Source organism: Clupea harengus, chromosome 23 (genome assembly GCF_900700415.2).
Source record: "Clupea harengus chromosome 23, Ch_v2.0.2, whole genome shotgun sequence".
Taxonomy (NCBI): Eukaryota; Metazoa; Chordata; class Actinopteri; order Clupeiformes; family Clupeidae; genus Clupea; species Clupea harengus.
The window spans coordinates 17,577,835-17,592,148 of record NC_045174.1 but is presented as its reverse complement, the minus strand read 5'-3'; the positions used below and the strand labels follow the sequence as shown (position 1 = coordinate 17,592,148).

Here is a 14,314-nt window from a genome sequence, read left to right as displayed (position 1 = left end):
CCATGGTGATTATAGCTTACTATCGAGATTCTAAGTAACATGGAGACAAAACTTTTTCTGCTACTTCACGTAGATCATAAACCTCTGAATATAAAAACGACTCAGTGAAATCGGTTGAGAAATGTAAACGCTATAGTGCTTTTTATTCAGAAAAAAACACAGCTCCTCCGTTTACTTGTTACAGGCCAGTCTTCACCTCTCCAATATGGCGGCGACGCTTGCACTTCGCAGCAACGGGCTGAAACAGTCAATGGGGCGTCTGTCTATCGTGGTGACGGAAACGTTTATAGTGATATTGACAGGTCAACAACCAATCACGCAGCTAACATTATATAGCTGGCCCATACACCTCGCAAATCCCCTCAGACGTATTTTTCAGTTACAATAGCGAGGTTTACAGTGTGCAGTGTCTACTTCTAGGTAAGTTTAAAAAAAATCTAAGCAAAAAAAGGTCAAACAAAAAACTGATGACGTCACCCTATTCAAAATGAATGGGAATCTGCGCCCAGTTGAAACATCCTTCGTTAAGTCAAACGATGAGAATGAGAAATCAATGTTAAATTCTAAGAATATAACAGAAAAACAGTATTTCATGAAGCAGAACACAAGTAATTACACATATTTTGGCACAATGGAACTGATGACGTCACCCCATTCAAAGTGAATGGAGATCTGCGCCCCTCAAAACATACTTTGTGAAGTCTAACGATGTAAAATAAACTTGTTATGATTGCATTTTTAACGAGAAATCAATGTTAAATTGTAAGAATATAACAGAAAAACTGTATTTCAGGAAGCAGAACACAAGTTATTACACACATTTTGGTACAATGGAAGTGAATGGGGAGCTAAAAAAATCCAACATTGCATTTTTAACGAGAAATCAATGTTAAAGTGTAAAAATATAACCAAAAACTGTATTTCATGACGCAGAACACAAGTTATTACACACGTTTTGGTACAATGGAAGTGAATGGGAGCTCAAAAAATCCAAAATGGCGGAGACAGACGTTCACTCACGTTGTATTATGGGCGTGGTTAATAATGCCATACCACTGCCAGGCGTATGTATTGTTACACATTTCTATGTCATAATATTTCGTATACATTTATACGAACAGGTTTTGGAGATCACGTGATTTTGATGTGTATGGGGGCTTTTGCAGTTACGTGTGCTTCCTTTTGTTTGGGCAGAGGATCAATTTGGAAGGGCGGTCATCATTCTCACGAATGCAGATCACTATAGAATTAACGTAAGAAAGGAGAGGCTTGTGTTTTGCATAATTGCTGTATTCTGGATACTGCATATTTTCTGCTAAATGTATGGGCTGCTAATACATTAGAACAGTGGTTCTCAAAGTGGGGGGCGCACCCCCTTGGGGGCGCGAACACTCTCCAGGGGAGGCGCAATGTCATAGACAGAGAAGAAAAAAAAACGGCCGCAGACCTGTCACTGGTTAGTGAAAGCTCCCTCAGAGGCGAAATGCAAGGGGCTGGACTGACCCGAACAAATCAAAACGGAGTTGCGCCTACGCTTCCGAGTATAAAAAAAAAACGCAGGCATGGTAAGCGCTCACCCTGAGACGACACTCTGCAGAGTTTGTTCGATTTCTCTGGTTTCCTCTGTCATTCAGATATTCATTGCTTTATAAACAGTCTTTTTAAAGACTCACTCCTTCATTAGTAATACCTTACTGCACTTGCAGTAGGTCTATTCATAGCCTATTTTAAGGAGTAATTTGCTCCACAGTCTTTTTAAAAAGCTCGTAGCCCCGAGAGCTAGCCCTCTAGCTAGCTACCTTCTTCCAACTGCAGCTAGCCCTTTTCTCCTTAACACCTACCTTTACATTTTTTGATCATCTACCGTGTTGCAACAAATAAAACACCAGCACGAATACTATTTTGTGCTGTCCCTGTCTACATTGTGTACAGTTCGTTTTGTTAGGAAACATTGCCTAGCACAGCCTTATCCATTATTTGTGTGCAATTCGTTCACAGCCACACATACAAACCGATCACAAGAACACAACATTGAAATTAGAACTGTATTAACTTCACACACACTGTATCAGCAAACAAACACAACTATGGACAAGTTTCTGATTCGTAATTGTCAGAAAGAGAAGCCTGTGGACTTCTTTAAACATAAACGTGATGGCCTCCAGCAACAACAAACCACCATCTCCAAGCAGTGTCTGGAGGCATCTTATGTAGTTGCTCAAAGAATTGCTAAGCTTGGCAAACCCCATACAATTGCCGAAACACTGATTTTGTCGGCCGCGCAAGACGTGTAGAATAATGATAGGAGAGCGTGCAGCTGCTAAACTCAGCGCAATACCTATGTCAAATGACACTGTATCACGCAGAATATCAGAAATCAGTTTGGGTCCTATTTCAAAGAGGACTACCGTTCAATCGCCTGAGTTCGGGATCCATTTCTCTGCTCAGCAGACGAACTGTCAATAGACATGAAAGAGCAGCTGAAGAGTGACAGTAGACTTAAGCATCTCCCCTCTTTCGTCATTCTGGGTAGCAATGATCAGCTTTGCGACATAGCCTTAAAAATGCTCCTCCTTTTCACGTCGACATATTTGTGCGAGGCAGGCTTTTCAAGACTGACTGCGCTCAAAATTAAATACCGCAACGGCGCACAGATGACCTGAGGATATGTTTGTCAAATATTGCCCCAAGATTTGAGGACCTTTGCAGGGCAAAGCAGGCTCATGTCTCACATTGACAGACCTGTAGGATTTGTTTTGTAAAGATCACAAGAGGCCCATAATAATAACAGTATCCTAATGATAGCAATAATAACACTTATTATTATTATGATAATTATAATAATAAAATAATAATAATAATTGGTCGATAATCATTAATTGTAATAATAATAACATAATGATGGTGATAATAATGAATAGCCTACTAATAGGCCTACTATTACTGATAATAATTGTTCTGCCCCCGCTTCTGTGTGTGTGGCTAGGTCCCTCTAGCCTGCTACATTAGCTCGGCAGATAGCTAACAGTTTCCCAAGTGAAAGGATGAAGCTTTATGTTCTTTTCAAAACTTTACTCAGGAAGCACTGTAAAACTAAGCAGACATACAGAATGCATCTTAGTAATCTTAATTAGTAACATTTGTCTATAAAAACAATCAAATGCAATATAACTAGTTAGCTCAATGCTAATTTACATGGGGAATTCCATAGACTTTGTTTAGCGATTAGCATAAGCATATTCATATTCATATTCATAAAGCAAACAATTTAAACAAACTTCAGTTCACTACAAATTTATGTTTACAAGTAATAACTAATCAACTGTGTTAACAGGTAGGCTTATACCTTCTGCCTACCTGCACAGCGGAATACTGATTCAGAGGAATGAACGGACGTTTAGACGTTTGTCTCTTTAGCCATCAATGCGTGGCATTATTTATTAAAGGTACAACATGCTGCTCTCCGTGAGAGTCAGGTAACAAGTGAATGAGAGAGGGTGAACATCCCCCTTTATAAGATCATCAGTCACACGTGACTGATGTCATATGAGGCGCAACAGTGCCTCCTGCTGGACAAATATAATTACATACATACATTCATACACTTATTCACTCTCAACAAACTGCTATCAAGAAAACACTTACAGACAAACGCTTTTTGGCCATTTACATCGGAGCAGGAAAAATCGTGTCTGCTTAACTTAACCATGTTTTATGTTGTGACCATGGAAACCCGAAGGAACAATACCACTGTTCAGTTGGAATTTTACACCACTAGAGGGTGCTATTTCCCTGTACAAATAACAACAGAACAGCACAATAATAATAACAATAATAATAATAATAATAATAATAAATAGTAATAATAATTGTCTGTATGGGCCTAACATTAACAATAGCCTAACCTTGAGATGTCAGGCCTATCAATAACAATATGCTATCCAGTGGCGGCTCCTGAAAAAATTCTCAGGGGGGGCAATTTTTTTGATAATGATTAAGGCGACCCATTCAGTAGGTATATTAAGTTAGCTGATTAACTCATACAGCAATACCTTTTTGTCCACTATTGGCAGCAGACAACAGTAATATGTCCCCTCTTGCTACATAGCTAGAGGGGCAAGTTACAGGTGGAAAGCTATGGAAGAAAGTTGCATCCAGGAGCCTTCATAAGCAAACATGATGTGGCTCCACATTAAATTATCCCACTTTTTCATTATCCACGTGTCTCAAATGTTGTATGATGTAACATAGCTTAACAGGACACATGATATGTCCAGTAACAACATAAAGAAGGGGTAACATAAGTAAAAACCAACAATATTTATTGACTGATCTTGAAAGCATTGGCTTACAAAAGCAAAATAAGTCATCACATAAAAAATAATTCAGTGTTAGTGCAAGAAGCAAACTGTGAAACACACTGTGAAACCTATGAAAAGTGACAATGGTATATAGAAATACAGACCGCATTAGCCACCGCGATTTTCTTTCGTTTCAATTATTGGATGTAGGATTTCCCTCCCTTTGTAGAAACCTGTTGAATGGATACATTTGGTCTAGGAAGTCCTAGTACGCCGACTAAAAAGGAGTTTCTGTCATTTCGCCCCAGAAGGGGCGGGGCCATTTGAAGCATGACTTTAGGCTGACTGAATGACTGTTACCTGATTCGACAATGACATACAGAGGCAGATCAGACGGTCTAGTGGTAGAATCCGACAAAAAAAAAAGCTTGCAAAAGTTTGAGAACCCCTGCATTAGAACATAAACGTATTGCAAAACAAGAAAATGGTATGAAGTGAAATGATTTTTGTGTACTTACTACACACAATGTTTTTCAGGTATTATGTGAAACAAATGGAAAGGATTTTTGATCTAGATATTAAGACAGGTTGGGGCCTTTGCGTGACAATGTGTTCTGCACAGGACAAAAGTTTTGACAGACATGCAACTATAAAGGGCGTGTCACTGAGGTGTGGATTTCATGGGAAAAGATGTCACAAAACAATGGTGACTATTTTAAAAAGGGAGAACAATGAAAACAAACCATGAGCGCACCAACAAGATAAATACTTCCTGTGAGGGAAATTCTTGAAATGTAGTCACAAACAGGCAAGCAGTGCATTAAGGATGCATGACTGATAGGAGGTGTTTGGGGTTACACTGAAGGGAAATCTACTGACCAGTTTTCAGTTCACACACATTTCATATGTGAAACAAATGGAAAGGATTTTTTATCTAGATATTAAGACAATGTGTTCTGCAATGGACAAAAGGTATGACAGACACTCAACTATAAAGGGCGTGTCACTGAGGTGTGGAATTTAGAGGAAGAGATGTTTGATAAAAACAAAACAATGGTGACTTTTTTTTAAATGGGAGAAGAATGTAAACAAACCATGAGAGCGCAAGCAAGAAAAAGACAAATGATTCCTGTTAGGGAAATTCTTGTTATGTAATCACAAACAGGTAAGCAGTGCATTAAGGGGTAACACTGAAGGGAAACCTACTTTGGAGTATTCAGTCCAAAAACATTTAGTTTTCTTGTTCACTTTAAGATCTCTCTTGATCTTAAAGTGAATACATGCAGTTGAGTCTACCCCTCCAAGTCATAGTTGAAAATAACAAAAAATAACAGCTCTGCAAAATAACTGCCACCAGTATAGAGTGAGATATCCAGTGGAATTGTTAATAGTTCCCCAATTTTCTGAAGCAGTGCCAGGATTGAAGAAACTTACAGCAGGGTCATCACTGGCACTGAATAAGGAAGAATGATTGATAGGTGGTGGCACGGAAGCTCAGGTGCTTGCACTGCTGCCTCACAGCAAGAAGGTCCTGGGTTCGATTCCCGCATGGGGTGCTGTTGGTCCTGGGGGGTAGGTTCGTTTCAGGCCTCCAGTGCTCAGGTGGGCTATCTCCTGGGCCTTTCTGTGTGGAGTGTGAAAGAAATGTTTCTTTTTAATTATTATCATGATGTGTGTTAGTTTGATATTAGTTAGTTAAATAGAAGTCTCAGCTGTTTCCATTGTTCTGTGAGAGGAAGTGTGAAACAGATGGGGAATTCAGAGGTGTCATGGGATGTTTAGGTTAAGACTGATTTATTGTTGTAAGACCCAGAGTCAGGGTTTTTAGGGGTCTTAGGTAAACATTCTTATCTCTGGGAACCAAGGACGAGATGGTACAAGATGGGAGTGTTTTCCTGTATGAACTGTGAACATCTTCTGTGAATATAAAGTCTGTTACATTTTACCAGAGAGTCAGTGATGGGTTGAACAGCGGTCTGAAACACTGCACTCCTCTTGGAGGAGTGTAGGTTGACGAGCGGGCTGAAACCATGCACTCCTCTTTGCCAGAGTAAAAGTTTGTTATTTCTTATATTCTTGGTTGTGTGAGTCTTAATTCTGAGGTTAATACAGTCCTGATAAAGGGTGAAAAAATTCCCTGACATGGAGTTGACATGTTCTCCCCGTGTTCACAAGGGGTTTCCTCCACTAAGAACCCCAACAGAAAAACATACAGAAGAACTGAACTGTCCGTCCCTGACCAAGATGGATCACTTGACTTGGTCCCCGGGCGCCTAAAGGCTGCCCACTGCTCCTGGGGGGTCCTGGAGGAAGGACAGTCCAGGATGGGAGAAATGCAGAGATTACATTCACTGCGACATCAGGCCTGCGTGTGTGTGTGTGTCCTGTGTCGCCACTATATATGCACGTGTGTGCTACTGTGTGTCGTTTGTGCGTTTGTTTTTTTGTTTTGTAAGAGGGGAAGCTGAGGAGAAATTGGACATCACCAAAGAAAACAGAACATCACAATGTATCAAATGAGACAGTGATCTATTAACATATTGGACTACTAGGACTTTCTGGTTAAGGACTGACTGCCAGTACTTGTTTGCATGTGACGTCAACAGTCAATCGCATTACACCCCTCCCTTCTGTGCTCCTAAAGCGATGTGTTGATTGGCTGGAGTAGGTTATGGCTCGGTCTGTGACACTGGAGTATTCTAGCTTACACACTGAACAGACGACTAAAGAAATGTGACAAGAATTTTTAATGAATTTGCCTTAAAGTGCAATGGATTATAATCAAAGACTGTATCTTTTCCTTTAAACGAATAGAACACGAGTAGGTTATGCTTTGACTACAAAGGCCTACATTTCTTAAATGGCCCTTTACAAAGCTTGATTTTCTCATTTAGTGGACAGAATTGCTGAAGATTGTACAGTTAAAGGGCCCATAATTCTCTCCTTCGACAGTTGCATATAAAATGATATCTGATAATCCTCCCTGTGGACACATCAGAGCATTCACACACGATGGAAAATATCTAAAAACCTAAATGTAATTAAAATCTAAATTAGATATGAAGATTGAAATGTAGACCTAACAAAGCATTTTATAACATTAGGTCTGAAACACGAGAACTGACTGCCTTACTCTTAGTAATGCCAAGGAATGTTGATCTTGATTTATAAGACAGGTTGAGGCCTTTGCCTGCCAATGTGTTCTGCACAGGACAAAAGGTTTGACAGACACTCAACTATAAAGGGTGTGTCACTGAGGTGTGGACTTCATGGGAAAAGATGTCACAAAACAATGGTGACTATTTTAAAAAGGGAGAAGAATGAAAACAAACCATGACAGCGCAAACAAGATACATTTTTCAAAGCAATGGTGACTTTTTTTTTTATTTGAGAAGAATGTAAACAAACCATGAGAGCGCAAACAAGAAAAACAGAAATATTTCCTGTGAGGGAAATTCTTGTTATGTATTCACAGACAGGCAAGCAGTGTATTAAGGGGTAACACTGAAGGAAAACCTATATGCAGTATTCAGTCCACACACATAATTTTCTTGTTCTTTTTAAGATCTCTCTTGATCTTAAAGTGAACACATGCAGTTGAGTCTTCCCCTCCAAGTCATGTTAACTGCCACATGCCCAGCAGTACAGGATGTGGAGGTGGAGTAGCAACCATTTTCCATGCCAACTTAAGTATTTCCTCAAGACCTGAATTTAAATTCAAATAATTTGAAGTTCTTGTACAATATATAGACCACCTAGGCCTATTAGCATTTAGATGATCTTGGTCAGCAAGACCCTTCCTGCCTGGCATTAGCAGTAATATCATGCACATTGATTTAGATGTTTATCTTTTGCAGTTACGTGTGCTGTGTATCATTTTATATTCTCTTCTCCCCAATGTTCCTTTTGTTTGGGCAGAGGATCAATTAGGAAGGGCGGTCATTATTCAAGTGAATGGAGATCACTATAGAGTTAAAGTACCAAAAGAGAGGCTTGTTTTTTGCATAATTGCTGTATTTTGGATACTGCATATTTTCTGCTAAATATACTGTATGGGCTGCTAATACATTAGTACATTAACGTATTGAAAAACAAGAATATGGCATGAAGTGACATCATGGCATGATTTTTGTGTACTTACTACACGCAATGTTTTTCAGGTATTATGTGAATCAAATGGAAAGGAATTTGTATCTAGATATTAAGACAGGTTAAGGCCTATGCGTGGCAATGTGTTCAGGACAAAAGGTATGACAGACATGAAACTATAAAGGGTGTGTCACTGAGGAGTGGACTTCATGGGAAAAGATGTCAGAAAACAATGGTGACTATTTTAAAAAGGGAGAAGAATAAAAACAAACCATGACAGCGCAAACAAAATAAATAATTCCTATGAGGGAAATTCTTGTTAGGTAGTCACAAACTGGCAAGCAGTGTATCGAGGATGCATGGCTGATAGGAGATGGTCGGGGTAACACTGAAGGAAAACCTACTGAGCAGTATTCAGTTCACACACATTTCATTTTTCTTGTTCTCTGGTTTCACGTTACATTAAGCATACTCCACATTAACTAACAGCAGAGATAGTTCTTATAAAGTCTTATTCATGTGAACTAATGAAGAGATCCTGAATGAATGTTAAGAAGCAATAGATTTATCCATAGAAAAGCCTGAGAACTTCTCATAGAAATTACAATACTGCATCATGATTTCATGTGACAGGTATGACAGACATGCAACTATAAAGGGTGTGTCACTGAGGTGTGGACTTCATGGGAAAAGGTGTCACAAAACAATGGTGACTATTTTAAAAAGGGAGTAGAATGAAAACAAACCATGATCGCACCAACAAGATAAATAATTCCTGTGAGGGAAATTCTTGTAATGTAGTCACAAACAGTCAAGCGGTGCATTAAGGATGCATGACTTATAGGAGGTGGTCTGGGCGACACTGAGGGGAAATCTACTGACCAGTTTTCAGTTCACACACATTTCATTTTCTTGTTCTGTTTTCACGTTAGATTAAGCAGACTCCACATTAACTAACAGCAGAGATAGTTCTCATAAAGTCTTACACATGTGAACTAATGAAGAGATCCTGAATGAATTATAAGAAGCAATAGATTTATCCATAGAAAAGCCTTAGCACTCATAGAAATTACAATACTGCATCATGATTTCATGTGATTCACTGCCTTCTTTTTTATTTGCATTTTCCATACCGTCCCAACTTTTTTTGATTTGGGGTTGTAGCATACAAACTGAACGGACGACTAAAGAAATGTGACAATAATTTCAATGAATTTGCCTAAAAGTGCAATGGATTATAATCAAAGACTGTATCTTTTCCTTTAAACGAATAGAACACGAGTAGGCTATGCTTTGACTACATAGGCTTACATTTCTTAAATGGCCCTTTACAAAGCTTGATTTTCTCATTTAGTGGACAGAATTGCACAGATTATACAGATGAAGGGCCCAAAATTCTGTCCTTCATCAGTTTCATATAAAACAATTTCTGAAAATCCTCCCCATCTAGCAGCACACACTGTATCATGTTTACAACACACAGAAGGTTTCTGTTCATTTCCAGTTTTGGAGATGTGGACACATCAGAGCATTCACACACAATAGAATATATCTAAAAAAAAAAGAATGTAATACAAATCTAAATTAGATATGAAAATTTGAATCTAGACCTAACAAAGCATTTTATAACATTAGGGTCTGAATCACATGAACTGACTGCCTTACTCTTAGTGATGCCATTTGCACCAGGCTGTTGGCTACACTCTCCAGTTTATCCAACACCTCTAGGGACGCTAACCACATTGGCATGAACTACACTGTAGATGGTGCTATAATACCAGCAATGTGCACAAAACCTGTTACAGTCGACTACAATATAAAAACACAGCAGTCCAGTACTTTTTCAAATACACTTTTATTCTGTTTTCTTTTTCATGTGGCCTTTTACACTGTGGTCCAAAATGTTGCAGAAAGACAAAGCATCTTTTGTATTTTCAGTGCTACCATGTACAATATCAAAAATGTTACGTTTGCTGGAAAAGGTCATTGCATGCAGACAACAACATAAATGCAAGGCCTTGAGCTTGAAACTCATGGTCTGAATATGGGCCTCACTCTGGCCATGTCCGTAGCAGACATCCCCACTCTTCAACACAAACCAGACCTTTGGCTGTTGTTAAGTTAAAATGAACTGCGTGCTGGTTTGCAGAGAAATCAAAGTAATCGGACCGCCACACGTAGCAATTGGTTTGATACAGTTGAGTTTACTGGTTTCAAGATTGTACAAGATACAGTCAGAGATGCAGAGTTCACAAACAGCTCTGTCACCCACGGCTGGAGAAGGCCTTCTGAATTTTACATGTGATAACAATGGTTTATAAGTCCAGTCTTCACTGATGGTGCTTCCTGGGCCCCACACGTATACGCCTCTCTGTGACTTGCATGTTTCAGTCGTAATTTCTGGCCTGACAATTAAGTTTCTTTGAATCTCCACTCCCTGGTACAGATCGTCTCCCTATCTCCTCTGTCTCCTGCCCAGGGTGCCCTATGACCTTGGAATTGATGTCACTGGTCATTCTTGAACTTGAAAGCAGTTCTTTGAATGTTATCTTAGGCCCCTCTGTCTGAAACCTGCTTTCCAACTGCTCAGTTATACTGGTTAAATGGGCATACATTGTTAATAGAAATAAAATGTTAATAAATTCATACCTAAACTGAATTTATCTTACACTACACTCTACAGTTCATCACACAGTATACTTGTGCAGGCTAATGATCCCAGAGTTGTCCTGATTGTTTGACGGTAACTCAAAACATCATCAACATCAGAAGGATACCCAGTGAATACAGAAAGGCTCATGACCAAACAGAAGGAAAGCCTTTTTAAATAGATTATCAGATTGTGCAGAAGTTGATTGAAACGCTCTTGTACAGATCCTGGTTAGAAAATTACTAGAATTTGATAAAAAAAATGATCAGATCTAAAAAGACAACTCAAGATAAAACAAATTAATTAGTCCTTGATTCAGATGAATTCCTAATATTGTTGTAAAACATAGTTCTTGATTCACATATCATGGATCTTAAACATGGTAAGCATTCCCACCCATTCAGCCTGGGTCACAGGTTTGCTTTACTCTGCATTAGTTCTGCCATTTCATTCACCCTTTTGGCTACACTATACAGTTCCTTCACCCCTTCTAGGAGCATATATAGTGTGTTAGCAAGAGATACCCCAGCTGTTGCTGTGTTTCTAGCACCAGGAACAAGTCTGAACAGTGCCTCCATAACCCGTGCTGCCCCAAGCCTTGCTGACACTTTTGTTGCAACCGATGATTCTTCAGCAATCGCCATGACAAGTTCTGATTCTCTAACCATTGCCAGTATTGGCTTCTTTACTCTCTGTGGCAATCTTTCAAGGAATCTATGATTTAGACCAAACGAATTGTAGCATTTGGTTAGGAAAGATACTACCATGGCAACATCACATGCTAGTGAGAGACCTGGTACTGGGGCTGCCGCTATGGCACCTGCTGCGATGGCCACAGCCCATGCTGCTTTCTTGAATAAACTGTATTTCTGCTCAAGAAACTGCTTGGAATAAACAGGCAAACTCAAAACCAGAGCATTTCTCTTCTCCTCTAGAAGGTCCCTCTCCAGATTATTTACCAGTTTCCGGAAGTCAAACCTTTCCAGATTATCTGATGTAATGAGGAAGACAGGAGGGGGTCCCAGCGTTCTGAGATTTTCCACACAGTTCTTCCATATGTTCTGAAGTGTTGCCCTCTCTGTTACTCCCCTTTTCTCTTCTCGTGATACATCAAAGTCAGTCTTTGTGCGAACAAAGTAGAAATTCTTCTTATTTTTCTTGATTTCTTTTGCCAACATGATGTCAGTGTCCTTGAATCTGGATGCACTTACTATGATAAAGAAGTCATAGTTTTGGTATTTGACATCGTTCATGTAGGTTTGTGCTTTGAATGTTGGGCTCCCTATGCCTGGCAGGTCCCATAAGTTCACATTGGGCAGGGTTGGGTGGGGGTACATGGTGGGCTCCATGGTGGTTTCTGTGACTCCAGTGGGTGCAGCTCCTTCATCAGTATCTTGAAGACCTCTGATGGCATTAACGAAGGAGGACTTTCCTGCCCCAGTCTCCCCTGTCACAGCAATGTTGAGAGTGACATTATCTAACCTATCCACCATCTCTCTGGCTTTGGCAATGGCCCTCTCCAAGGTCGGTTCACCAGAATCATTTAGTAAAGCACGGAGTTCATCCTGTTGATCAGCCATGATCTAAAAGGAAAGTGTAACATCTTATATTACATAATGTTCTGTTTTTGCAAATGTTGACAAAATCTGAAATGTGCATTCAATGAGTCAATGACTCAGGTTATCATAATTACAATTCAAAAACTGATTAAAAAATGATTTTAGGGAAATTAGCTTTTGAGCGGAGTAGGTACATCTTGGTTCTGCAGCTAAACTAAATGTGTATATTGAAATATAGCATGAACACTGTTTGTGTTGTTTTTTTATCTTTTGAAATCGTTTTTCTTTTTAGTTTTGGAACTTTTTGAACCATGACTTCCAAATTAATTCATATTTTCATACTGACTATTTACACACACTAGTGTGATCCATGTTTACAGAAGTTCATGTTAATTCAGTCCATAACATCATTTTAACTTGGCAAAAGAATGAAAGTGTGGTTAAATTAACACAGTCAAAGTCTTCAGCTTTTGTCCAAACTAATGCTGATAGTACTCAGGGAAAGTTAGTTCAGAAGTACCGTGGTGGTTTCTGTGACTCCAGTGGGTGCAGCTCCTTCATCAGTATCTTGAAGACCTCTGATGGCATTAACGAAGGAGGACTTTCCTGCCCCAGTCTCCCCTGTCACAGCAGAGGTTATGTCTGGACACACCTGTGAATGAAGTATCATTGTCTAAGTGAACTGAGTTTCATATTTTTAAACAAATCCAATGACTCTAAAGGTGGAGCTCAAATTAGGGTGGAGATTCTAACGGCTGTCTGATGAACATTCAGCAGTGCTTGTGTCAGCATGTTGGGGTAGCCTAATGGATTACATAGTCCACTAAAAACCCACATATCATTTTATGAAGTATAAAAATAATATCGGCTGTGCCGACAATAGAAATTATGAATTAGTAGATAGCTAGATAGAGATTAGCCTGGCCGGAGTTACATCATGTCATTACACCAAATCCGACTTTTTGTATATCTGTTATTACACCAAGTCAAATCAAAGGATACGGGTACCGAACTTGTTTGCCCACCTGATGGTGTTTGAACGGAGCGAGAACAAGACGACAGCCGCACACACCAAGTTCCGCGTTCGGTGAGTTCCATAGGAAGGGGGGAGTTGCAGCCCTGCTGAGGAAAATGCTATATTTGCTCTGTAACATTGGATAAAAGCGTCATAGTCGAATACTAGGCTAAATTATGGGAAGGGGACTAACTAAGCCAACTGTTATGGCGAACAGAGTTTGCTGAGAGTGGAGCTGCACGACTACTTCCACTTCCGTTGAGCACAACGGGGCAGTGGAGGCAGTTTGCCCCCTGCTGGTGAAATGGTAGAAATGATTATTCTGGCTAATATGTGTTTTACAGACTACCTTGCAAAAGTAGTCACTTCTTCTGGAGAAGTGGGACATCTGAGTGGTGCTAGTGTCAAGTGAGAAACAGGGATTGATGTAATTATTAGCACGCACCTCTGATATGCGATGGTGTGGGTTCGAGTCCAGTGCGGGACTGTGCACAATAATAATATTAGGGCCTACTATGGATATATTACTCATCATGAAATCGCATAGCGAGTATCACATTAAAAACACACATTTGTTTACTTTGCCAAAGTTTATGTCTACGGATGGTGGCCAAACATTAAGTCCTGCGCACTTTACAGTGAAGTCTCTTATTTCATGATGGCCACAGACATCTATGCACCTAGCAATAAAATAACTCAA

The 14,314-nt window shown here is 39.6% G+C and overlaps 1 protein-coding gene across 1 annotated transcript; it reads right to left on the bottom strand.

Moving 5' to 3' along the window:
* Window positions 1-10,987: 10,987 nt before the first annotated feature.
* LOC105908553 (interferon-inducible GTPase 5-like) lies at window positions 10,988-13,884 on the bottom strand. The gene is made up of 3 exons (XM_031560849.2): window positions 13,625-13,884; window positions 13,120-13,251; window positions 10,988-12,623 (listed from the first exon to the last, which is right to left on the bottom strand). Exons 1-3 carry the CDS (start codon window positions 13,751-13,753, stop codon window positions 11,451-11,453), a joined length of 1,434 nt encoding a protein of 477 aa, XP_031416709.1. The 5' UTR covers window positions 13,754-13,884; the 3' UTR covers window positions 10,988-11,450.
* Window positions 13,885-14,314: the final 430 nt, after the last annotated feature.

Bases quoted from the DNA above. Each gene is read 5' to 3' on its own strand.
- LOC105908553 (XM_031560849.2), bottom strand. From the start codon at position 13,753: ATGTTACAGAGCAAATATAGCATTTTCCTCAGCAGGGCTGCAACTCCC. The intron at 13,252-13,624 runs GTGGGCAAACAA...CTTCATTCACAG, and splicing joins CTCCGTTCAAACACCATCAG to GTGTGTCCAGACATAACCTC. The intron at 12,624-13,119 runs GTACTTCTGAAC...CTTTCCTTTTAG, and splicing joins GAGTCACAGAAACCACCACG to ATCATGGCTGATCAACAGGA.